Here is a 24,951-nt window from a genome sequence, read left to right as displayed (position 1 = left end):
GAGAAGCAGCAGGCAGGTGAGGGCCTCACCAGCCAGCCACAGACCCTGCTGCAGAGAGGGCACCTGAACCTGAGCGTGTGCTGCGGAGCCGGAGGCGCACCAGCAGAGCAGAGTCTGTGAAGGGCACGGGGGGGGGGGGTAAGGGAAGTTGGGTTGCATAATATGACCAAACAAAAAAAGGAGAGGGAAGTCACGTTTGTGACTCTTCTCTCGCTCATGTTTCTGGTCAGCTCTGTCCTTTAGCTTTTTTCTAGCCATGAAACTGAGGCTCATAGTGTATATATAAAGAGCAAAGCTTTGGTTTTCTTTTGGCGTATAAGGCCAGTCAACGAGGGGGAGAAATCTGAGCCTACATTAAACACCGCTGGTCAACTAGAATCACTAAAATGCAGACGTGTGGAAGCACAGGGGCACAGACAATGCAGCAAAAGTCCGTGGTCTGTAATTAGGAATAAGGCGTCACCCAGCTCTAGAGACGCACTTGGGCCCATTTCAAAGTTCAAGTCTGTTTATTAACTCTTGCTTCTACGAACAGCTTGGCATTTGTATTTGTACATGTTTGGAAGTACGTGTACACTCAAACATCTATGGTAACAAATAGCCAAGATGTACATTTAGTGAATCTAAGGATATAATTTACACTTTACACACTACCACACAGTACATACTGAAAACATGTGGGAATTGTTAATGTTGCCAAAATGTAAACAGTACTGTAAACTACTTGTGCGTTTAAACTCAGCTTGCTTCATATATCACTAATGTAAATGCTGTATCTGTGATAACCAATGCATATAGATGAGGTACTATGTCAATAACACACTCATATACAATGATGAGAGTTCAGTCAGGCTGATTAAATCAAAGGATGATGAAAAGTCTCTAGATATTCCTCCTTTCACACAGACTATCACCATTAAGTATTTGAAATAAATACTGGGGTTTCTAAACATCACAAAGCATAATTTGTAAAAGAGGAAGTACTTAACCACAGGAAACGCACCTCTCTTCTAACTCTGGTTTTAAGACTGTGTACAGCCTCAAATACACTTTCTATACAAACACTACAAAGCAGTTGTAGTTCTACAGTGAGCATTTGGGAATTATTTCGCTGACATAAATTTGTAACTGCATGTTGTGTAAATATGATGGCGGGAGTAAAATCAGAGCAAATGTCCGAGAGCTTCCAATGGGACAGCTATTGGGTGGCAAAACCGAACCGAAGCGTAGCCTACTTAGGAAAGGACAAGATGCTGAAAAAAGTCATGCAACATTTTCCAGCAAATCCTTGTCCTGGGTGTTGCGTCGCGATTTACATTCTTCAGTAGGAAGACAGGCATCACTAATGTAAATGCTGTATCTGTGATAACCAATGCACTGTTTCATTGCAACAGGTGACCCAGATTCTGAATTTATGCTTTACATTTACCCCAGAAAAATGGGCTGCCAGGCTCAGCAGCTTGCACTGTTGCTACCTTACTGTACTTGACAACCGCTCCTCTAAGCGCCAAAAGATGCGTGGCATTCCCAATGATAACTGCAGGGGAACACAGACAGCGCATGGTACGTGACAGTGGATCCATTTTGAGTTGTTTGGAGCACAGTGACATGACTCATGAGTCATGCCAAGATCACAGTCACCTTATCAGGGCTGATGAGATGAAAGCTATATGGAGAATAAATCACCCTCTTTTATCACCCCTGTGGCAGAACACCACTAGAACACAGAAGTTCTAATCTAGGAGGGAATATGTTAAACACAAGAAAAAAACTAAAATGAGCAACTAAAGGGAAGGATGTGTTATGGTGTGACCGCGACAGCGGTCATCAAATGACCCCGGACTCTATATACCTTAAAGGCTAAGCATAACAGCAACATTTGGGAGTAAGCAGCCAGCTCATTTTCACTGGCCAACACTGATATTGCATGTGTCTTCCAGTGTTACATTTGACAATTCAAATGAGTGAAAACGAGAACTGGAATATATTAATCACAAACAATACATTTGCTTGCAGAAACACTGCACATCAATGGCTAAATACATGAACTAAGATTTCTGCATTCTAGCACTGCTGTAATCACTGATTTAATTAGCAATTTTTCCATACTCAGAAGCATGTTAAAGCTACAATCATTTAAAATGTTACCCTATCAAATTTAAGATATATTAAATTCACCATAGGCAGGGTGTAGCATTTGATGGAAAGATTTTGATGAAATATTCTACATAGCCTTAACAAAATGTCTTTTACTGAGTGAACCATTAACCACCAAGCAGTCTCCTGAAATGTCCCGTGGAGTAACATAACAGATAACGACTTCTCATGGGGTTCTACTTAAACCTTTTCTTCAAGCCTAACTGCAGATGATTTTCCCCATTCTGACACATAGAAAACATTTTTATTTGGGGGGGAAAAAAAATATATTTCTCTGAAAGTTTAAGAAAAACAGACTATAGGCTAAACGAAGATCACATGCTATTCTCTTTGCATTCTGTGGCAAGATCACAACAACATGAAGCAGCATGAAACCCATCCCATTAATCCAGCAATCTCTCTACTTCATCTCAATTTATCTAACCTGAAACCACAGACGAGCTGTTTTTTTCTTCATGCAGGGATGAACAAAACGTATCCAAATCTAACTGAAATAACTGTCTTTTGTTAGAAGACCATAATTATTAAGTAATTTTAAATGTACAGGACAGTGCTTGATATAGATGAGGTATTGTCAATAACACACTCATATACAATGATGAGAGTTCAGTCAGGCTGATTAAATCAAAGGATGATGAAGTCTCTAGATATTCCTCCTTTCACACAGACTATCACCATTAAGTATTTGAAATAAATACTGGGGTTTCTAAACATCACAAAGCATAATTTGTAAAAGAGGAAGTACTTAACCACAGGAAACGCACCTCTCTTCTAACTCTGGTTTTAAGACTGTGTACAGCCTCAAATACACTTTCTATACAAACACTGCAAAGCAGTTGTAGTTCTACAGTGAGCATTTGGGAATTATTTCGCTGACATAAATTTGTAACTGCATGTTGTGTAAATATGATGGCGGGAGTAAAATCAGAGCAAATGTCCGAGAGCTTCCAATGGGACAGCTATTGGGTGGCAAAACCGAACCGAAGCGTAGCCTACTTAGGAAAGGACAAGATGCTGAAAAAAGTCATGCAACATTTTCCAGCAAATCCTTGTCCTGGGTGTTGCGTCGTGATTTACATTCTTCAGTAGGAAGACAGGCATCATATTTTACTGGCACATTTTTGCACATAGCATACACAACCAGATTGATGCCATGTACACAGAAGCTCGGCATACGACATATCCGATTCAAACCAAAACAGAACATTCATTTCCATCTTAAAAAACGCTCGGGTTTTTTTTTTTTTTTTTTTAACACTTACCGGACAGCTCGTCTGGTTCCAGCCCGCTGTCGGTGTCAAGTCCGCAGATGACGAAGTAATCTGCAAATCGGCAGGAGTTGGAGCTGAACCCGGTGGTCATGTTGAGCCCGGTCCGGTTGCGCTCTTCCACTCGGGGCCCTTACTGGGGCGCACGGTAAGACACCTCGGACTCGTTTTGCGCAGCCATTGCGAACGCGCTCGTCACCCGAACAGCAGTGAAAAAGCCTGTGAACGCGCCCGAACTGCATTATGGGCCCTGGCACAGCTGTTCTCGACGGCTGCTGGGGAGTGCTACTGCGCACGCACGCTACTGCGTTAACGGTGACGTTATGTGATGAAGCCTTCATCAGGCAAGGTCGCGTCTACTAAGGCAGCGATACTTCAGATTAATAAAGGTTTATGTGTTTTAATTAAAGTCTAAATGACCTTAACAGATTCGGTGGAACAAGCGGGTACATACAAGTACAATCTAAGACCGCTGACCATGTCTTTTATCTATAGGATGACAAAACAAAAAAAAAAACGTCTGAATGTCCTACATAATTACATTTTCATTTAGCATATAACAGACAGAGATTCTCTGTTAAAAGAACCAATAATGCTCCGCTGCACTGCAATATAAGAAATTAGTCTATATAGTCTAGAAATGAGTGACTGCCCTCTTCTGACTGACGGTAATAAAAAAAAATCCACTTCCAGAACAGTAAGCTGGGGAAAGTCAGTTCGTCTAGGATCCACCTTTCCACTCAGAACGGTGATTGTTTGTTTTATTCGATGAATACTATAATTTAAAAAAACTCAGTATTTGCATGAAGGTTTTGGGGTTTTGTTTTGTTTTGTTTTTTTTTATACTTACATGTTCTGTAATACTATTCATAAAAGTTACGGGATATGGAGTTGCTAATGAACCGAAGCCTGTTGCCTCATCTGTGAAATTTGGCTCACTTGGGTTTATTGATGACGCAGCGGGATCATTTTCGAAATATAGAAAAACACTTTCACTTACACGCAACTACAGAGTTTTTCTGGGCCAAAAAGTAGATTATAGTTGACCGGCCCCTAGTCCACTGAGTATGCATTTAACTTAAACGAAGACAAACGCACAAGAACCAGGAAGTGCGCCATAGCCCTATCTGAACATCACCCAGGAAGACCCAGTTTCGCGTGATGCCTTTGTGTTGTAGACATCAGACGACTAACTGCAAATAAAATATTTTAAAAAAGACAACCATGACAACGTTATTATGGTGCCCTAAAAATAGAGAAATGTGTATAAATAGGGTTGTGATTTCGATATCGATTGGTTATGACTTAATTTTAAACCCTGCTGAATTACACAGGTAAAATAACAAAAATGGTTACTGTTCAGTGTATTTTCCTATATTAGCACTATAGAAACATTTTGTTCGGCTAAATCTGTTCTCTAGTTTCATTTGCTGATTTTTCTCTTATTCAATAGAAACAAGTGTAATATATATATATATATATATATATATATATATATATATATATATGTGTGTAATAAACATAAGTCAAGGAAAACATTTGCCTTAATTTTTAATCATTTCATAATAAATATCTTTGTTATATAACATTTTTTCATGGCATTCAAAAGAACAGTTTATTAATAGGATCTACATACAAATAACATACTGCAATACACCAACTCAGTGTAATACTGTGACTGCAGAGATAAGCCAAATCATAAGACTTAATAGAGGAAAACTTAGTCAGAACATAACTTGAGATCATGTGTCATACACATATCTACCACAGTCACGTTTCAGTCAACATGTTGGATGGGTTTTAAAATGATTATAAAGAACAATTCTACTCGTGTTGTAAAGCATTCACATTCCATTCCCAGTCTACAGTTAAGATGTCTTTGAGGTGTGGATAGCAATCATACTGACAGAGATGGTTAGACTAAATCATGGATTGGACAATGAAATAATGATCAAAAGACACAATCTTGTAATATGAAATCACACCGAATGAAGCATTCAGTTCCTACGCATTCTGAGTATCTAACCTCCTCCACAGCTCACCTTTACAGGAAGAGATAGTGCAAACCAGACTGTGTATCTGATATATGCTACTCATTGTTTCATATAGGTCCATCTTTTTAAAGAAATAGAAGCCAAAATGAAATGCAACTAATAGACATTAATTTGCACACAAAACTACTGGGCTACACATACAAAAAAAAAAAAAATAAATAAAAAAAAAAAAAAAAAATATATATATATATATATATATAATTTTTACACACAAATAAACAGTATTACTGATCCAGTTACACCTACACAAGAAGGTAATTTAACTCTACTCTTTCTAACCTAACTCTTGTGTTCTTTGTATCTTAAGCCTGCTGAATAAATCAAACCTAACCCTAATTCCCAAAGCAATCTTTGCCACAGGCTTGTTTTGGTGAATCAACTAAAATACCCTACTTTTTCCAGCAATTTTCCACTAGATAAGACAAAACCAAATTAAAATGAAATCAAGCTAAAAAGGTCCCAAATTTCAATACGCAGAAGGTGTTGTGATAAATACAAATCATCTGTATCTGAAATCACATCTTTTTTGGACAATAGGTGGTGGCAGTGAAGAAACTTCTAAAAGATGAGCCAAGAGCACTAGCACCTCCTACATGTAGTTGGCAGCAGTACGTAGGGCACTAACAGCAGATCACCAAGGATCTGTACAGTTTGAGCTGGCATAGCAATACACTTGTCTCAGTCTTCCTCAGATCAGCCTTAAGGCTGTAACAGTCCCAGAATGTCCATTCTCCTAGCATAAGTCTGCAAAACAAACCTGCACCTCTGAATACAACAGCCAAGCTGAAGTGTGAAATATCATGCTGATGGCACATTTGTTTTCAAAAAGATGTCGGGGGTGTATGTGTTATGTTTTTACAGGTGTGTCACACAGTAAAGAAAACAAATGCACATTGTGTTGTCTAGGCAACACAACATACAACATCTGAAGTATTGCTTTACTGTTCCAGGAAAAATGGGAGAAATTTTGGACAGACAGAAACTACTCAAGTGAACATGGCAGGAACATAAATTAAAACTTAGTCTTATTAAAAACATGGGGAAAAAACAAACACAACACAACCACCCTGATCATGATTTGAAATCTTCATTCTATGTGGAAACAATGTCAAGGTAAGCAAACTAAACATGAGACGGAAAACAGCTCCACTGTTCTGGGCCCCTGTTCATCCACAACATGGGCTTGCTCTGCAAGAACATGGAGCAGTAGGGTGAAAGCCGAAGGACACCACCTTACGCAGGGCAGGTGGGGGCGGAGCAAGGCAGGGTGGGCGGAGCAAGACAGCCCCCTACTCCAGCTTCTGCTGCAGCTTTTTCTGGAAGCAGACCGGAAGGATTGAGAGCACAGCTAGAACAGCCAGTACAACCAGGGAGTACCAGGACACAGCCTCCCCCGCCGTCGTCAGCTTGTAGAGTGTTGTGCCGGCATTGATTGCCACGAAGGAAGGGGGGGCTACTCCTGAGAGAGGGGCGAGGCAGGCTGATTAACCACATAAATTCAAAAAGGAAGTGACTAATTAAATAAGTTTGAAGTATGATGCATGAAACAAAACGCTGAAATGGCAGATTGTGAAACCCTAAACAGAGAGAGCAACAAACTAAAAACAAAATAATTAAATAAGTCTTACCAAGGAATGTACCAAGGAAAAAGACTCCCAGAGGTACATTGATGACAGGGGAAGTAATGTTGATAAACCAGTTTGGGAGGAAGGGGGTAATTCTCAGAAAAATTATGTAGTTGATTAGATGTTCTCTGTGCTTATCCACCTGTAGATAAAAGGAAGGAAACATATGCATCTAGTGGAATTACATCAAAAATAAAAACAAGATGCTACAAACAAATACACATACATGAATTACACTTGGAGAACTCATTTTAAAATCATGGCGACTTATGCCAACCAAACATGTGGCCATATTAATACCTTACCTGTTGAGACCATTTCTGGGCTCTCTCTGTGAGGTACTTGTAAACAACAGGTCTGCCAACCAAATAGGACAACATGTAGCAGAAAGAGGCTCCCAGACCTGAGCACTTGGAGTCAAACAACCATTATGTTACTCAAGAGTACACTTGATTGTTGATTAAATTGACATCTGCACTGTTCACAACATTTATGTCACAAATTATATTCATTACAAAATTGTTTTACATGCAGAAAATGACTATTTACACCTACCAAACAGACCAAGAACAAGGCCAAGGGGAAGGGATATAGATAGCCAGACAGGATACTGAGAAAAATTGAGCCTGGAATGGCAAACGTCTGAAGGCTGCAATATCACAATCAAGGCCCACAATACATTTTGCAGATTTATGCCTACCTATTTGTATATTGTTGTGCTCAACCATAAAACACAGAATTTACAAAAAAACATCTCTTGGAGAAACATTTCAGATGTCAAAGCAAAGCAGATGGAGATTTACAAAATAAGAAAAGTGTGTTTGTCATTTTTACCAAACTCTAAGTAACTCGCAGTTATCACCAAGTCAATCTGTCACTTGTCTTTACAGTTCACTCTCAAGAATCTTTATTTGGTTAAAATATTAAGTAGAGTTCACTTGGCAAACCTCCATGTGACTGAACACCTGCTTGGCTGGACCCAGTAAAGCACCCTGCATCATATTTCATATTTAAAAAACAGAAAACAAAACATTTACTTCCAATAGTACACGTTAAACAATCAATGCCCGCACATACCCTTCTGAAGCACAGAGGACTCATACTGCAGGAAAAAAAAACTACACCAAACTCCTATTCGGTAAAACAGGACAGAATTGCACTGAGAAATTGCTCTACAGATATTACTGGCCACTTCAGCATCCCAAAACATGCTCACCCCAATCAAAGTCACTAACATCGTTCTGGCCAATAAGAAGGTGAAAAAGAAATCTGCAAAGCCTTCTTAGCCATGATGCAAAGGATACAAGATGTAAGTAGCAAAATAAGCTATAAGCACTTGGCTATAATAGGTGTCCTTATATTTAGAGAGTACTGTGCCTAATGCCTTAGCATCATCCATGTCTTTAGGGACTTTTATCTTTTCCCTCTCATCTCTGAGGAAAAAGAAAAAAACAAACAAAAAACAAAATGAGCAATAGCTTTCCGAAGACACACACACACATCTACATACCAGACATTCAGCTAAGAGAAAAGCATCCTACTTACTCGCTGAGCTCAGGAAAATTCCTATAAACCAGATACATTACTGATGCAGAACAAGCAAAGATCGAAACCAGAATGAGAAGGGACATACGGGCAGATCCCCCTCCAGAGTACTGAGTCGCTGTGGAGCAAAAAATGAATTGAAAACAATAATTTCTTACATAAAAATGTTTAGTCATTGAAGATAATAAGTAATGTATTGCCCAGCTTTGCGTCATCTGTTACGAAATGCCCAGGGACAGACACACACGGGACAGACATGGCCTTCATGTAAAACAGCGTAGGTTGTTAGATACCCAGCTGTTACACACAAAATGAAAGCTAGCCAATTTAGCTGAAAAACCTAAAATATCAGATTACTGGAAGAGTATGAGGGACAACTGTCAAAAGTCCCTCCGGTAAATCGTCAACTTCAGGCGTTCTTGGCTATTTATATACACTGTCAACTGAAAAATTACCGTTATCAAAAACAAGTTAACTAGCCATTCCTGGCGAAACAAATATACAAAACTAACTTTCCTGGCAATGTGCCAAATCTCTCAGTTGAGCAGTTACTTCAGGTTAAGCTCAACACTGCTGTAGCTAAGGTGAGAGTGGCTAGCGAGCTAGCAAAGTTGCCAGTTACCTTTAAGGCACTGAGTTTCTTTTATCACTTCTTCCTCTGACAGAGGTGTGACTCCCGCTTCAATGACACCGCTTCTCTTTTTGGCCATTTCAGTGTGTAAAAAACGATGTTAAAATCCGTCTCCGGTCCCTTTAGATATTCATTTAGGTCAATCACCGCACACTGCAGACTCACCCGGTAATTCCCGACTACTGCTGCTACAACGCGAATGACCTTTTACCTTGTTCTTTTTCGACGGCTGTGGAATTGTTAACTGGATGACAAATAGCGCCCTCTGCTGTTTTTACTTAGCTGGCAATGGTTGATGGAGGGATGAATTAATGGCAACAAGCATAAACAGTGAGGCTTTATTGGCTTTTGTATATTAGTTGAGTGTACATATAATTTCTCACTATTTTGAATATATTTAAAATATTTGAATATATTTTCGTTGTTTTATGTTTTTCCTTTGTAGTGTTATAAGTACTAAACATACATCAAATATCATATTTGATGTATATAACATGTATATAGTGAAAAGATATTTAAGAGCACAAAGGAAAAAGAAAATGCTGGAGTTTTAACCATTAGCTTTCGGTAGTAATAAAAAAACTACATTCCCCAGAATGCACTCTGTAAAAAGCGGAAGTTCGCTAGGGGAAAATTGGCGCTGATCTATCCGGTCCGTCCAGACCCTTCTTCCTTTCGCGCCGGTAGCTGGAGAACCGTGCGTCCATGTGCGCATTGCCCAGGACTTCATAGATCGCCGAGCCTTCCACATCTGAGCCTTACGAGAATCGTGCTATGGATCCAAACTCTTTGATTGAAGCCCTCCGGGGCACCATGGAGCCAAATTTGCGTGAGGCCGCGGAGAGACAGCTGAATGAGGTAAAGGGTTCACTTCTGTGGTAGTAATGGTGACGGCGGCGGCGCGTACGGGGCCTTGTGTGTGTGTGTGTGTGTGTGTGTGTGTGTGTGTGTGTGTGTGTGTGTGTGTGTGTGTGTGTGTGTGTGTGTGTGTGTGTGTGTGTGTGTGAGAGAGAGAGATCGTGGTGCTGCGGCAACGTCGGCTGCTTGCCAGGCGTAGTGTCTTTAATTGAGGCGAGGTTCGTTTACAAGTTGCGCTGTAAATTCAGGCTACTGTTTTCAAGCGCGTTCCTGGCTTTTTAACATAAGCTAAGCTAGTCGGCTAGCGTCGCGGGGATACGTTAGCCCGTGATCGCCAGTTTCCTACGTTTCCCTCGCAGTTGGTCGGAGATAACGAATTAACGAACCAACTTGCAACGCAACGTGTTCTCGAGTCGCATCAGGCAACGTGTGAGAGCTGTTGTCGCTTTTAAGCCCGGTGTTTTATCACACCGGAGGAGTCCGTTAGCTAGACGGCTATCTTAGGCAGCTCGCTAGCTGTCCGTTAGCCGGAGCTGCACGCGCCAAGATCGCGTACGCCACAGAGCGCTCGTGAGGTAACTCGGGTAGTCTCACGTGTCGTTGTTCTTCGTGGCTTAGGCAGAGTTTCGGTACTTAACAACCACTAACGATATAGCGATTAGTCAATCGGACGTCGGGTAGCTTTTGAACCAGTGTGTTAAACCGCCAACTATTTTTGGTAAGTATTTAAAATCGAGAAACGTTATTAGCTAGCTAACCTTAGCTCGCTAACTGCCTGGGCCGATAGGTGTAGTAGCTAGCTTGGCTAACCTAGCTAAGCGGCTAACGCTAACCACTTCGCGTAAACTGTAGCTCACTGTTCCTGCACTGACTCGCAGGCCAGTTTGTAGCGTTGACTACCCGGCACAGTGGCAGCCCGGTTCCTTTTAAACCACCGCCTCGGAACCCGTGTGAAATGTGCCCTTTTTAGGCAGCTACCGTTCAGCAAAGCCTGCTCTGTTTGATCGAATGGACCAAGCTGGTGATCAATGTAGTAGGATGACTACCGCTAGCTAACCTAGCTACGTTAGCGGTGTATGACGACGTTCCGTAGTTTTCTAGTTTTTAACCTACTCAGAAATGCTGTTAATCGCACTTTTGTGCTTTCAGTTTTGAGTATTTAAAAGGTTTGTTATTTAGCTTTTTGAAAAATCCTGAAACATCTGCTCCGATACTGCATCGTTAACAGTCAGTGAACTTGTGGGAATATTTGTTTACATTTTCCGCAGTTGGCAGATACTCTTATCCAGAGCGATGTATTTGTGTTCTCTTTAACTTGTGCATTGTTTTTGTTTTTATATAGCTGACTAATGTAGAAACTTGTATGAATATTACTTTGCATGAAATCTTGGTTTTCTCTTGTTTGTGATGTTTGAAATCAAAATAAAGTGTTTTTGCCCCACTGTGCTTAGATGAGTTATTTTCCTATTGGGTAAGTCAGGACTAAAGAATATAACGTGAAAGTCCTGAGCATGAGGTGAGTCATGTGTGGTAGTCAGGGAGAGGTTTGAGTGCGTTTGTCACTGCAGGGAGTGAGAGGGAGGCTCACCTACCAGTCTTCTATATGCAGTATTTGTGGAGGTTCAGCACAAATAGTTACACAAGGGTATAAAAGACAACCATCACTATTATTTTAAAAAAAAATTATTCACTGATGTGGTTTTCTGCTTTCATTCTGCTTTTTGACTTTTAAAACAATAGCCTAGCAAATGAAGCCACAGCCAGTCTGAAAAGAGCTGTGGACTGATGCCTGCTGCAGTCTCCAGTGACAGAACCACCATGCTGGCATGCTTCCAGGCAGCCCATGTGGACGAAAGTCCTGGATGTCTGGGTGCTGACACACTCAGGAGAGAGGGAGGGCGTGAACACGCAGCGCCAGTGACATGGCACTTCAGTTTGATTCCTTTCATTTACGACACTCTCTGGGATATCGCTAAGGAAACACTTTCTAGATAAAATGAAATGAAACCCGAAATGTAGGAGCTTCTGTAAAACGTCACCAATTCTGAAAAACCTAACCAGTTATTTGGCTGTAATGGGCAAATTGTTAGGCTCTGTGCTTATTTGGGTCTGCCTGTGCAATTAAGCATTTACTTTAGCTGTTGCACCTAAAAACTCAGTGGCCAACAGATTTTTCTTGTGTTATCATCTTTATCCTTGTTTGACTTCAGATCACTGCATTTGAAAGTGTGAGAAACATTTTAGTCCATTTCATTTAACTGGTCATGTCATTAAGGACAGGTATGTTGGAGTATTTTCACACTCAGATCTAGCATAATACTGATATTGCATGAGTACAATAGTCTTTTTTAAGAAATACTGAAAAAGTGAATCTAATGAATGTGCATAGAGTTGTTTTATGGTTTTGGCTTGGAATGTGAGCACCCAAAAGTAAACAAATGTGTACCGAAACAAGCACCCTGTGTCACCGAAGATCAGTTCCTTGGAATTCTTTTTTGTTTTCTGGTGCTTTGACAACCAGGGTTTGTTTTTTTTTGTTTGTTTGTTTTTTCTTCCCCCCCTCTGTATTGTTATCTGCTGAGATTGACAAGCTACTGTTCACACACTCATCCACGTCCATTCCCCTTTACAACACTAACAAAAGATCTTTGGTTTTCATTGCAGGGCCATGCCCAGGTAAACTTCACATCCACGCTACTGCAGGTGACCATGTCTGAACAACTGGATTTGCCTGTGCGGCAAGCAGGTACACGCATTTAAAGACGCTTCAGCATAGGCTTACGTCGACCTGTCATAGAGAGCCCCAGCTGCCTACAAGTGATGCACAACCCGCTGGTGTTGGTTAATGGGCCCGGCATGGGCGCTAGCATCTGTGACATCCCTAGTTCTGCTTCAGCAGTCTGTCGGTTGTTGTGCAGTGACACCAAGCCAATATGTTCCATCTGTGTCTTTATATGCCAAATTTGTGGCAGCACATTGCCTATGGACATGCGAACACAGGGACGTAGACCATAGCACCACACTGCTGGGTATTGAAGTTCAGATCTTGATTACTTGATTACTATAACTTAACCAGAGTAAATATCAAAAACATCTCATTAATACTTCAATAATCTCTTAAAAATAAAGTAAAAAGAAATCATTTGTGATGAGGGCAAGCATGAGTCGAGGTTTTCAAACAACTTTACTGAAGACAAAAGTAGAAAGATGTTGAAACAGTAGTACAAAGACAGAGCAGTCTGTAATACTTAAGCATGTAGACATCAACAGCACATGAAGATTCCCTTTCTAATACTCACACACAGCAACAACAAAAAAAAACAACCAGCGACCAAAAGAAACAAAGAATATACACACACTAACCGACTAGGAAAGTTACACAGTAAGTAAACAAGGGGGCGTGATGTCATGGTGTGTGTTTGTTTTTTTTTGTTTGTTTTTTTTACTTAAGTACTTGACTTGAATCTCAAATTGTTATGAAATAATTTCCATAATTGGAGTAATATGCATTTGAGACCATCCATGTTACTGTATTTTTGCAACTGTTAGGACAAGGAAAATAATGCTAAATGAAATGATTTACAGACAAACATAACAGTCAAACATTAGTTTAATTTTCATACTCATACATACCTGTTATACTAAGTAGAAAGCATATAACCACAGAGGGGCAAGGTTGGCTAGCTAGATGTCAAGTAGCGTAACGTTATGTTATAGCTGCGTTGCAGAAATTGTTTTTAATATGAAGGTGATGACGTTTAGACAGTCAATTGACGACTACTACTAACAAACACATTCCACAAGTCCTGGTATATCATCTTTGGTCTTGACAAAAAGTAAACGAGATTAATGATGCCGTCTCGAAAAAGGCGTTCCAGGGTGCTTTCATTTCAAATGTCTGTGCATTGCGGTTGTACTGTTGTGATAAGCCATTTCTGATTTGCAGAGCTTACAGAGCACCGCATTGTTGGGTCCCTGTCTCAAACACTCCCACACCTTGGCTAATCGTGGCTGGGGTTTTTTTTTTTGTTTTTTTTTTGTTTTTAGCTTGTGCTTGTTCTCTGGGGGAATCTATACTTTGACTGGGTGCAGCCATCTTGCTTCATAGGGACGCGGCGACGCAGGTTATGCAAATCGATGTATTTACGTAATCGGCTACGTCAATGCGTTGCCCCCAGCCTTAGTGTGTTTGTTTATGTTTATTTCTTTTTGGGCCTGCTTAAGGGCTAAAGGTGACATCACAGGCTCAGTATTTTCCATCGAGCGGTTTCTCTGAAACACTCCTTTGCTACTCACAGTAGAGCTCTCCCCCCTTGTAAAGCGTGTGTACTCCACAGGTTTGGTTCAGCTGGTGCTGCATCCAGACCATGCTCGGTAAAGGGTTAGGAGTTCTTGAAGTACATTCCTCAGATGGTTTGCGTGGAGCACTTTAAAAAGAGCTTGTGGTGGTTGTGCTGAGATCACTTCAGGGAACGTTTGGTGTACCTTTTGGTGGTTTGCCTTAAAGGACTTGACTCATCTGTTAACCCAGAATTGTCCCCCAATTGTCTTTTTAATTTCATATATCATCTATGAGTAATTTTTAGGTCTCAGTTTACAGCTGTCACACTGCATAATGCTCTACTGTTTTAAAAAAGCAATAATGTTTTATAAACATTGTAGTTTTTTTGTTTTTTTTCAATTCTTGTTTTTCTTTGTTTGCTTTTTTTTTTTTCTTGGTCTGAGGCTACACTAACTGAGAGAGACATTTCTTCCTGCCTTTTTGCTGTGACACCCAGCGTGTGTCCTGTGACCATGTAGCCTGTCACTAAAGCACTGGTGCGTGGCGTGTGACTTTGGCCAGATTTTATTTGGTTGCAGCTGCTTGTTGCTGCAGCCACCTGTGGTCATGATGGCGGCTGTGATGGCAGCTAAGTGTGCCCGGTGTTTAGAGTTTTGAGAACTGGAGCCATGCCAACCTCCCCCTCTCACCCCACCGTGTGCCAATCCTCGAGTGCGGTCCTATAATCAGGTGCCATGACGGTAAAACGAGCCCCCGGAGGAGGCGCAGACTCTGGTCGCAGCAGCATTACTTAGATGGACGGCATTTCTCAGTTATCCGAGACCTTCTCGGTGACGGCGCTTCCCTTGTGCCTGGCTCATGATGCTTGTCTGAACGCAGAGGTCAGGGATCAGTGCAGCGGTGGACTGGATTACACTCCCCTCGGGCATGTTCTGTGAGCGTTAACCACCTCAGCAATCCAGCAGACATGCACTTGGCTCATACCGGCTGCTGTGGCAAGGCGGGCATGAACCATTGACTCAGCGTTGAGACACATTAAGATCGGCTGCTTGTCCCAGTCCGGGTCAGTAGTATGTCCTGTTATTTCCCCCACCTCATCCCCTCTGCTGGAGTACCACGGTGCAGTGCTGGGGGTTGGGCCACGCAAAGTACATTCAAAACCCATATCGCATGGCCTGTCCACATTTAGCATAGCTGCGTGAACCCTTAGCCACCCAGCGCGGCGTGCGTTCCCCTGGCTTGCTGCTGCGATGCACTGATTTCCACATGTGAGAGAGGCCCAGCCATTGTGTGGTCGTGTCAGATGACGGACGATGCATACGTGATTGCACGGGGTTTGTAACGGACCCCGGCTGTGTGCGAGAGTGCGGGTTAATAAAGTGGAGAGCTGAACTCTAAATAGGCCTGAAAGGCACACCTGTCGGTCGTGCTGAGCACGAGCTCAGCTGTGGCGCTCACTGTGGCTCCATTAGCACAGAACACCTACACTCCCCTCTCACTATTTCCATGCACATCAGCCTTTCGGTTAGGACCAGAATGTTGAATTGGTCAGAGTGAAGCACGCATGCAAGTGCCATATTGCAGTCGTTCGGTCTGTGTAAGAATGCAGCTGTCAACGGAAACATGTTTTGACAAGCTTTTATTTTAGAATGTTAAAATAACAATTGCATGTCATTACAGGAAAATTCACTCTGTTTGATTCCACGAAAGCTTTAGTATTCTCTTAAATTTATTATTTATTTCCCTGTTTAATTAAACCTGAGAACATTTCCCCCATATGCTATTTCACTTGAAACTCAATTGAAACTCAGGTGCCTGCATATGTCCTTTCCTTGTGCAGGCGTCATCTATTTGAAAAACATGGTCACACAGTTCTGGAGCGAAGGTGAGAACGCAAACAACGAGGTGCCTACCAGCAACATCCCTGAGTCGGACCGCCAGTTTATCCGAGACAACATAGTGGAGGCCATCATCCAGTCGCCGGAGCGCATCAGGTAACAGGCCGACCGCAGGCGAGGCAGCCGCCGGCGCGGGGTTCCTTTAGTGCCGCCTGACCATTTTCTCACTATGTTGGCTCCAGAGTCCAGCTCACCACCTGCATTCACCACATGATTAAGCACGACTACCCTGGCAAATGGACGGCCATCGTGGACAAGATTGGCTTCTACCTGCAGTCCGACAACAGTGCCTGCTGGCTGGGCATCCTGCTGTGTCTCTACCAGCTGGTGAAGAACTACGAGTAAGATGGCGGCGGTTGGGGTTAAGCGCAGCACACTCGAGGCACCCCCCCCCCCCCCCCCCCCGCTGATTGTGTGCATGTGCACGTCGCAGGTACAAGAAGCCGGACGAGCGCCAGCCTCTGATCGCCGCCATGCAGATCTTCATGCCCATGCTGAAAGAACGCTTCATCCAGCTCCTGCCAGACCTCTCCAGCGACTCTGTGCTGGTGCAGAAACAGATCTTCAAGATCCTCTACGCACTCTTTCAGGTACTCCACCCACACGGGTCAGGGGTTTGCTTCTAACCTGTTTAAAACGAGACTGACAGTCAATGTTGAGTGAAGATATGGTTTGAATCTGTGTGGTAACATTCTTTCCCCCAGTATAATCTTCCTCTGGAGCTGATCAACAAGCAGAACCTGACCGAGTGGATGGAGATCCTGAAGACAGTAGTGGACAGAGATGTTCCTCCGGTAAGGACATGGGGCTGCCAGCGTGTAGTTTGTGAGGTTAAATGTCTCTGGCTGTGGGCGGGTGGTGTGCGCAGTCTCCGTCTGCGTTCAGTGCCGTCTCCAGCTTGTGTCTTACAGGCTGGGTGTCTGTGCTCACACCAGACCTGCAGCCACAGAGCCGCCGGAGATCATAGTACTGGCCTAGTGACGTCTCTGAGACTCTCCACCACTGGCCAGCCTCCATTCTCTCCCACAAAACGTTTGTGGTAGTCGATCTGAATGCCAGGCTCAAATCTTCCTGCCGTGAACAGTATAATACAAAGGGCTTCATCCTTTTTTCGGAAGATCTGCTATAATTTATTTCTAACCCTAATGTGACGTGTTTAAACTGAATGTTGGGCTGTCTACATTTCCCTGAATCAAACTGGAGGAGCACCATTCTAGGTTTTGTGCATGTTGGGGGGGGGGGGGGTATGGGTGTCCATTACAAAACATTGAAATGACCCTTTAACAGGAGTAATTTCTTTAGCACATGTATTATGCTGCCTGAGTCTACCTGTGCGCTGTTTCCCAGGAGACGCTGCAGGTGGACGAGGATGAGAGGCCTGAGCTCCCCTGGTGGAAGTGTAAGAAGTGGGCCCTCCACATCCTGGCTCGGCTCTTCGAGAGGTACGACACGCCCGCCCGCACTCCAACCGACATCCTCGCTGCTGACTCGCGTAAACGCCAGGCATCTTTACAGGCTCACGTCGGTTAGCTTTTGTGCATCCGACAACCTTTCTGCTTTGTGTCTTAGGTACGGGAGCCCCGGCAACACGACCAAAGAGTATACAGAGTTTGCCGAGCTCTTCCTCAAGGGTTACGCCGTGGCCGCTCAACAGGTAGGGGTCGCCAGGGGCACGCCCCGTTCCCCCCCATCAAGGCATGGCCCTGCCAATGCTCTCACCTCCCACCTGTGTCTCGTCATAGGTCCTGCTCAAGGTCTTGTATCAATATAAGGAGAGGCAATACGTAGCACCCAGAGTTTTGCAACAGGCCCTGAACTACATTAACCAGGGCATAGCTCATGCCGTCACCTGGAAGAACCTAAAGCCTCATATCCAGGTAAGAACACTTCCCTTTATTCAGTAACCTAGTTAGAAATGCTATATTTACTTTTTTGCAATCCTATATTCCTTCCAGCTTCTTTCAGATTTGTCATATTTATTGCTGCTGCAGACTAGGAATGGTTTCCCATATCTGAATCAGTTTTCTCTGTGAATTAAAGAAACCTTTCACCCTTATAAATGTTTGCGTTTGATTGCGTGTACGGGTGCATACGCGGCTCTTCCTTTGACGGGACATGACGGTGTGTGTGTGTGTGTGGTGGCAGGGCATCATCCAGGACGTGGTCTTCCCCCTCATGTGCTACACGGACAGTGATGAGGAGCTGTGGCAGGAGGATCCATACGAGTACATCCGCATGAAGTTCGGTGAGCGTACTGCACCTTAGCCCGAACGTTCGGCTCCGAGCTGCCTCAGCACAGCAACGGGGACGGAATGCCGGAAAGCTCCTCACTGTTGTCTCGCTCTCCCCTTGCAGACGTGTTCGAGGACTTCATCTCGCCCACCACGGCTGCCCAGACCCTGCTCTTCACCGCCTGCAACAAAAGGAAAGAAGTGAGTGTCGCCATGGCGCCGTCTGGAACGCCAGGGGGCCCAAGGATGAGCTTGTTTGACTGCACTTCCGTTTGCGCGGACCTCCATGGCAACGTGCAGATGCATTCCCTCAGCACCATGCTGCTCCTGGAGAGTCACTGTTGGGCTGCTGCCTGGCCAGACTGAGCAAGAGCATAAACACGTCTGTCAGGGAACAGTGTGTCTTCTTTCATTCAAATGGCTTTTGCGCAGTAGAGAAAGTTTTTGTTTATAGCTGGCATGTCTTGTGTGTGCAAGAGGTCCTTGGTCAGTGCTGAAACGCAGTTCATCGGTAGTGTGTTGCTGGCTGTGGGCGGGTGGTGTGCGCAGTCTCCGTCTGCGTTCAGTGCCGTCTCCAGCTTGTGTCTTACAGGCTGGGTGTCTGTGCTCACACCAGACCTGCAGCCACAGAGCCGCTGGAGATCATAGTACTGGCCTAGTGACGTCTCTGAGACTCTCCACCACTGGCCAGCCTCCATTCTCTCCCACAAAACCAAGAGGAGTGACGTTCAGATGCTGAAGATTTGTAGGCATGTCATTGGTTACGTCCATGTTTCTGTGCCAGTTTAGTTTACTCTGGTTCCCTCACTACAGGTATTGCAGAAGACGATGGGCTTCTGTTATCAGATCCTCACCGAGCTCGCCTCAGACCCCCGCAAGAAGGACGGTGCCCTTCACATGATTGGCTCCCTGGCCGAGATTCTGCTCAAGGTCTGGACAACAGCTTTTTCTCTCCTTTTCCTCAGAAAAAAACGATGATCCCCTCTCACGTAGTGCTGGCATGGCCACTTTGATGGCTTGGGCTGAAAATCAACTTCATTATGACTCAATTGATTTAAATTTTTGTTTCACTGTTTTTTTATAGAAAAAGATTTACAAAGACCAGATGGAGTTCATGCTGCAGAGTCACGTCTTCCCCCTTTTCCGCAGCGAGCTCGGTTACATGAGAGCGAGGGTAAGACCTTGACCAAAAAGATACTGTGGACTCTCTCTAAAACTTTAACCCTTATGCTAGATTTTACTTGAGGAAAATAAGTGCTTTTAGAGGTTGAAAATCGGGTATGAACTTCACAAATATCTTGATGTACAATTGGTGCATTTTTCAGAGTGTTTCTTATACCTAGAATGTTAACTATTTTAAGTGAGGAAACGATGGCCCCTTTAGTCCGTGGCAGTATCTTATTCGAATGCTGTATTGAGTTTCTCTCGGCCCACGCCTTCTGCTTGCAGGCCTGTTGGGTTCTGCACTACTTCTGCGAGGTGAAGTTTAAGAGCGACCAGAACCTGCAGACGGCCCTGGAGCTCACACGCTTCTGTCTCATCAGCGACACTGAGATGCCTGTGAAAGTGGAGGCAGCCATCGCTCTGCAAGTCCTCATCAGTAACCAGGAGAAAGGTGGGCTGGCGTGTCCGCTTCTAGGCACCTGCTTAGACGCTGGTCCTTGGTGATCGCTAAGAGAGAGTGTGTGTGTGTGTGTGTGTGTGTGTGTGTGTGTGTGTGTGTGTGTGTGTGTGTGTGTGTGTGTGTGTGTGTGTGTGTCTGTCCGTCCCACCCCCAATAGCCAAAGAGTACATCACCCCTTTCATCCGGCCAGTGATGCAGGCTCTCCTTCACATCGTGCGTGAGACAGAGAACGATGACCTCACCAATGTCATCCAGAAGATGATCTGCGAGTACAGTGAGGAGGTGACCCCCATCGCCGTGGAGATGACTCAGCACCTGGTAAGGCCCACACCTTAGTCCGTCCTCCTGAAGGAAACTCCCGGGGAAGGACTTGTAGAGGCCACTGCCTTCATGCCCTTTTTACCCGTGTCCCCTCTCTTCAGGCCATGACCTTCAACCAGGTGATCCAGACCGGCCCCGACGAGGAGGGCGGTGACGACAAGGCCGTGACTGCCATGGGCATCCTCAACACCATCGACACACTGCTCAGCGTAGTGGAGGACCATAAAGAGGTCAGTGCAACATGCTGTCGTGTCCATGTCCCCCCCCCCCCACCCCGCCCTTCCCTTATCTCTGGCTTGTATCACTGTGCTGACGCACTTCCAGCTGCCCACTTGCTCCAGGGAGCACACGCCGTTCTCTAGCCCTTAACCAGCCCCATACGTGAGCGCGTGCTCTCCAAATATATCTAGCAACCAGTGCGACGGAGCATGCCACCACACAGCCATTCCAACACCTTCTTGACGCTCTGTACTTATCAAAAGGTGGGAGTTTTAGTTTTAATCGGCTGGCGTGTAATACTGAGCCTTTCCTGCCACTGCTTTACAACGACGTGTTAACGTTGGAAGGTAGTTATTGTTCCAGGGCAGGGCAGTCGCACGCATTTGTTGGGGTGGGTGGGGGGGTCAGCTGCCTTTGCAAGTCTCAGTGACCTCAGCGTGACCAGGTGCTGGCTCCTTTCAGATCACGCAGCAGCTGGAGGGGATCTGTCTGCAGGTGATCGGCACAGTGCTGCAGCAGCATGTCCTAGGTGAGTGGCACCCTTCCACTCATCGGTGCAGCTGATCTTCTTTTTTTTTTTTTTTTTTAATAAGGTTTTGGAGTTACACGGGTCAAGTGGCTCACTGTGTGCAACCGTGTCCGTTCCGCAGAGTTCTATGAAGAGATCCTGTCCCTGGCTCACAGTCTGACGTGTCAACAGGTGTCACCACAAATGTGGCAGCTCCTGCCTCTTGTCTTTGAGGTCTTCCAGCAGGATGGCTTTGACTACTTCACGGGTAATTTGCTTGAATCCGGACTGCGTACCATTCTGTGATTTTTGTTTTGTTTGTTTTATAAATCCTCCCCCCCCATAAAGGAAGGCCTTTGTTTTGAAATGAAGCCCTGACTGCTGTGTTGGAGTTTATTCGTGCTGCATGCATTTATTTCAGACATGATGCCACTTCTCCACAACTACGTTACAGTTGACACAGACACTCTTCTGTCCGACACAAAGTACCTTGAAATCATCTACAGCATGTGCAAAAAGGTAACACTTTGTCTACTGTGTACACAACACATTTTAACATTTCTCAGACTTGATTAGGTGATAACTAGTGTCCTTCCTTTAGGTTTTGACAGGTGACCCAGGCGAGGACCCAGAGTGTCATGCGGCCAAGCTTCTCGAAGTCGTCATTTTGCAATGTAAAGGGCGGGGCATAGACCAGGTACCTCCCTTAGACCGAACCACACTTTCTCAAAAGGCTGTCCCCGCTACTCCCACTGCCCAGACCTGGGCCTGTGTGTTTTGTGATGCTCTAGAGATGTCGTCGCCATTGCTGGATGTGCCCCACAGGTGGTGCCTCTCTTTGTAACCACGGCCCTGGAGCGTCTGACGCGGGAGGTAAAGACCAGCGAGCTGAGGACTATGTGCCTGCAGGTAGCCATCGCCGCACTCTACTACAGCCCGCCTCTGCTCCTCAACACACTGGAGAACCTCCGTTTCCCCAACAACACAGAGCCCATCACCAACCACTTCATTTCCCAGTGGCTCAAGGACATTGACTGCTTCCTCGGGTACTTGCCCTGCCTGCTCCTCTTTCTCTGCTAGCTCGTGTCTGAGATTTTCCAACTCCTCCACCCCAACAGCAGAAGATTCCACTAGAATGGATGGTTTTTATCATTTGTGTGTGTGCGCACTGTAACTGCTGTATGGCGTTGCTGTTTTTTGCAGGCTCCACGACAGGAAGATGTGCGTGCTGGGGCTGTGTGCCCTGATGGATCTGGAGCAGAGGCCCCAGTCGGTGAGTCAGGTCGCCGGCCAGCTTCTTCCTGCCGCCATCCTGCTGTTTAACGGTCTGAAGAGGGCATACGCCTGCAGGGCTGAGCATGAGAACGAGGAGGACGAAGACGACGAAGATGGGGAGGAGGAAGATGATAATGGTAATTGAGGAGCGACATGAAAAGCATGTCAAATTAAAGCATGTGGGTAACATTCACCAGGATGGATGTGCCGTTTGTCGAGGTCACATTTTATTTGAAACAGCTGAAAGTTTTAGTGATGTCAGTGCTGTTGTGTTCTTTCTAGAAACTAGTCAAGAGTTGAGTTTCTAGAAAAAGAACTAGTGTAGAAATAGAATTCAATTCGTGTCTCCAGCTGAGCTTGGAAGCGACGAGGATGACATTGACGATGAAGGCCAGGAATACCTCGAAATGCTCGCCAAGCAAGCCGGAGAGGATGGCGATGATGAAGACTGGGAAGAGGATGACGCGGAGGAGACTGCACTTGAAGGCTACACCACCTCCGTTGATGATGAGGAGAATCCTGTCGATGAGTACCAGATCTTTAAAGCCATATTACAAAGTAAGAGCTGATTTAATAAAGAATAATACATATTCCTCAGATAAAAGAAGGGAGTTGCTTTAAAGATACCTCGCTGATTCAATGGGCTTTTGCCTCTATAGATATCCAGTCCCGCGATCCAACATGGTACCAGGCACTCACCCAGTGTCTGGACGAAGAACAGGGCAAACAGCTTCAGGACATCGGCACACTCGCAGATCAGAGACGAGCAGCACATGGTACGCACTAAAATTTGGACAGGAATGTGCCAAATGAGAACTTATGGGGTTTTATTGGGTTTCTTCTTTTTCCCCTCCATCATTGCAACCCTTTCCCTCTGGCTTGGTTTTCACATGTACACATTGTATGTAGAAAAATGACCAGATGTATTCAATTATATCATCTCCTTTGGTATTTGAAAGGATATATTTCATTGTTGGCGATGGCCATGATAGGAGCAGGTAATTGTAGTATTTTGAGAGGAATGTTTAATATTTCAGACTTGTTCAGTTCATACTTTATTTGCTACTGTTTCTTCTCTGATTTCAGAATCAAAGATGATTGAGAAACATGGGGGATACAAGTTCACAGTGCCAGTGGTGCCAACCAACTTCAACTTTGGTGGCAGTGCCCCTGGAATGAATTGAGTCCTCCCTCTTCACCTCTTTCTTACTCTGTGACTGATTGTAGTGAAGTGAAAAAAAGCTCGTGTTATTCCCTCAAGTAGTGGTTCCAGAACTGGTTCTTCTCACTCAATCTTCAATCTGACTATCAAACTGGACAGCACCAGAAGACGTGGGAAGGGAACCAAATGCAACCAATGGCTGAGGAAAACAAACCAAGAACTTGCAAGTGAAAAAAGAAGCTTTGAACAATGCTGTCTTATGGAATCCAAAAACAAGAGGGATACCATGATGGCAGCTCCTTTCCCCCACCCACATGCATCGGGGCCTATAAATAATCGAAATTGATAACGGGACTAAATCTCATCATTTTCACTGTTCAGGCCAAAGGGCCTCTATAAGATTATACCTCTGGCAGTAGTGTTTCAACTTTTTCTGCATTAAAAAAAAATGTTATTGTATATACAAGCCAAGGCTCTTGATTTTTAAGTAGCCTGGTCAAACAACCAGAGGCATTTGAAAGGTGTCAAACGTGTATTCAAATGTAGCATATTGGATACTTGTCATAGCACTATGTGATGCCTGAAATCTGTAAATTAATGACTAGCACTTTCATATTGTTCAGGTCTCTTAGCCTTCTGTATCAGACTGCAAATTTTTTTAAAACTCGATTGAAGCTATTTAAAACAGTAACATTTGTTACTTGGCAGGCAACGTGTCCCATACTGTCTGGTTGTCAGATGAATTACGCTAAAATAAGTGGTGGTGCTTTGCTGCTTGCAATGGAAATGTTTAAGGTTCCAGAAAAAAAGAAAGCAAGCAAGCTCTTGGTGTCCACTCTGGACACTGTTACAAGCACTGAAAGCTGTTTGAATAATTCATTGGAGCATGTACAATTGGGCTGGATTGTCAAGGTCTCAAGCATTTGGTTGATGTATGGATGAACCATCTATATGATATTAAAAAAATAACTTCATTCAGGTTTTTTTATGACGTGATGGCATTTCCATGTTGAGGGTCAGTATGTCTCCCAGTCTCGTGGTGGTGCAGGGCTTTCTCATTTGATGAGGTGACACTGGGTGGGAATTTCAGTCAGTAGACATCTTGTCAAATGAGGATATTTTTCAGAATTGGAAAAGGGCCTTGTGATTCTGTAACTAAATTACTGTGTTTTTTGATGTGATGCTTCACTATCAGTCTCAGAACTGGAGAGCTGTGACTGTTGCCCACCTAGATAAAAATGCATGCTGACTTCTGAAAGTGAAGAGATTGAGTGCATGTTGATTTCATGCAGA

General features: G+C 44.1%; 3 protein-coding genes and 2 non-coding genes across 7 annotated transcripts in view; 3 read left to right on the top strand and 2 right to left on the bottom strand.

Moving 5' to 3' along the window:
• The window catches only part of dennd5a (DENN/MADD domain containing 5A), a 34,465-nt gene extending 30,810 nt beyond the window's left edge, over nt 1-3,655 (bottom strand). For both annotated transcript variants that reach the window (XM_035527130.1, XM_027011412.2), the window contains exon 1: nt 3,420-3,655. In XM_035527130.1, the coding sequence (XP_035383023.1) occupies nt 3,420-3,519 (100 nt within the window). In that variant the 5' untranslated portion in view covers nt 3,520-3,655. The remainder of the gene's footprint in view (nt 1-3,419) is intronic.
• Nucleotides 3,656-5,698: 2,043 nt separating this feature from the next.
• tmem41b (transmembrane protein 41B) lies at nt 5,699-9,480 on the bottom strand. Of its 2 annotated transcripts, none has more exons than XM_027010599.2 (7): nt 9,272-9,480; nt 8,650-8,767; nt 8,409-8,537; nt 7,660-7,753; nt 7,410-7,514; nt 7,108-7,246; nt 5,699-6,938 (listed from the first exon to the last, which is right to left on the bottom strand). In XM_027010599.2, the coding sequence occupies exons 1-7, from the start codon at nt 9,357-9,359 to the stop codon at nt 6,769-6,771; spliced, it is 843 nt and encodes a 280-aa protein (XP_026866400.2). In that variant the 5' UTR covers nt 9,360-9,480; the 3' UTR covers nt 5,699-6,768. The 2 variants fall into 2 exon arrangements, with proteins under 2 accessions (XP_026866400.2, XP_026866409.2); XM_027010608.2 differs by having other exon boundaries at nt 7,660-7,714.
• Nucleotides 9,481-9,946: 466 nt separating this feature from the next.
• On the top strand, nt 9,947-24,636 carry ipo7 (importin 7). Its single transcript, XM_027011431.2, has 25 exons — nt 9,947-10,138; nt 12,803-12,884; nt 16,261-16,414; nt 16,501-16,659; nt 16,752-16,908; nt 17,023-17,112; nt 17,666-17,760; nt 17,888-17,972; nt 18,061-18,195; nt 18,464-18,563; nt 18,674-18,750; nt 19,363-19,479; nt 19,634-19,723; nt 19,999-20,164; nt 20,331-20,491; nt 20,596-20,724; nt 21,176-21,242; nt 21,364-21,489; nt 21,643-21,740; nt 21,823-21,918; nt 22,047-22,267; nt 22,425-22,633; nt 22,848-23,054; nt 23,156-23,272; nt 23,583-24,636. Exons 1-25 carry the CDS (start codon nt 10,055-10,057, stop codon nt 23,678-23,680), a joined length of 3,120 nt encoding a protein of 1,039 aa, XP_026867232.1. The 5' UTR covers nt 9,947-10,054; the 3' UTR covers nt 23,681-24,636.
• Nucleotides 17,169-17,349, top strand: LOC113579271. Its single transcript, XR_003410852.2, has one exon. It is a non-coding gene; the product is annotated as a small nucleolar RNA SNORA23 (small nucleolar RNA).
• Nucleotides 19,081-19,261, top strand: LOC113579277. Its single transcript, XR_003410853.2, has one exon. It is a non-coding gene; the product is annotated as a small nucleolar RNA SNORA23 (small nucleolar RNA).
• Nucleotides 24,637-24,951: the final 315 nt, after the last annotated feature.

The sequence above is a fragment of the Electrophorus electricus genome, chromosome 1 (assembly GCF_013358815.1).
Source record: "Electrophorus electricus isolate fEleEle1 chromosome 1, fEleEle1.pri, whole genome shotgun sequence".
Classification (NCBI taxonomy): Eukaryota; Metazoa; Chordata; class Actinopteri; order Gymnotiformes; family Gymnotidae; genus Electrophorus; species Electrophorus electricus.
This window is presented reverse-complemented; position numbering and strand designations above follow the sequence as displayed.

What these genes read in the sequence shown, in the direction of transcription:
- ipo7 (XM_027011431.2), top strand. Translation starts at nt 10,055, where the DNA reads ATGGATCCAAACTCTTTGATTGAAGCCCTCCGGGGCACCATGGAGCCA. An exon ending in CGGAGAGACAGCTGAATGAG is followed by an intron (nt 10,139 to 12,802) that starts GTAAAGGGTTCA and finishes TTTTCATTGCAG; the next exon opens with GGCCATGCCCAGGTAAACTT. An exon ending in ACGCCGTGGCCGCTCAACAG is followed by an intron (nt 17,973 to 18,060) that starts GTAGGGGTCGCC and finishes GTCTCGTCATAG; the next exon opens with GTCCTGCTCAAGGTCTTGTA.
- tmem41b (XM_027010599.2), bottom strand. Translation starts at nt 9,359, where the DNA reads ATGGCCAAAAAGAGAAGCGGTGTCATTGAAGCGGGAGTCACACCTCTG. An exon ending in AATTTTCCTGAGCTCAGCGA is followed by an intron (nt 8,538 to 8,649) that starts GTAAGTAGGATG and finishes CTTTTTCCTCAG; the next exon opens with AGATGAGAGGGAAAAGATAA. An exon ending in CCCAGAAATGGTCTCAACAG is followed by an intron (nt 7,247 to 7,409) that starts GTAAGGTATTAA and finishes TTTTATCTACAG; the next exon opens with GTGGATAAGCACAGAGAACA.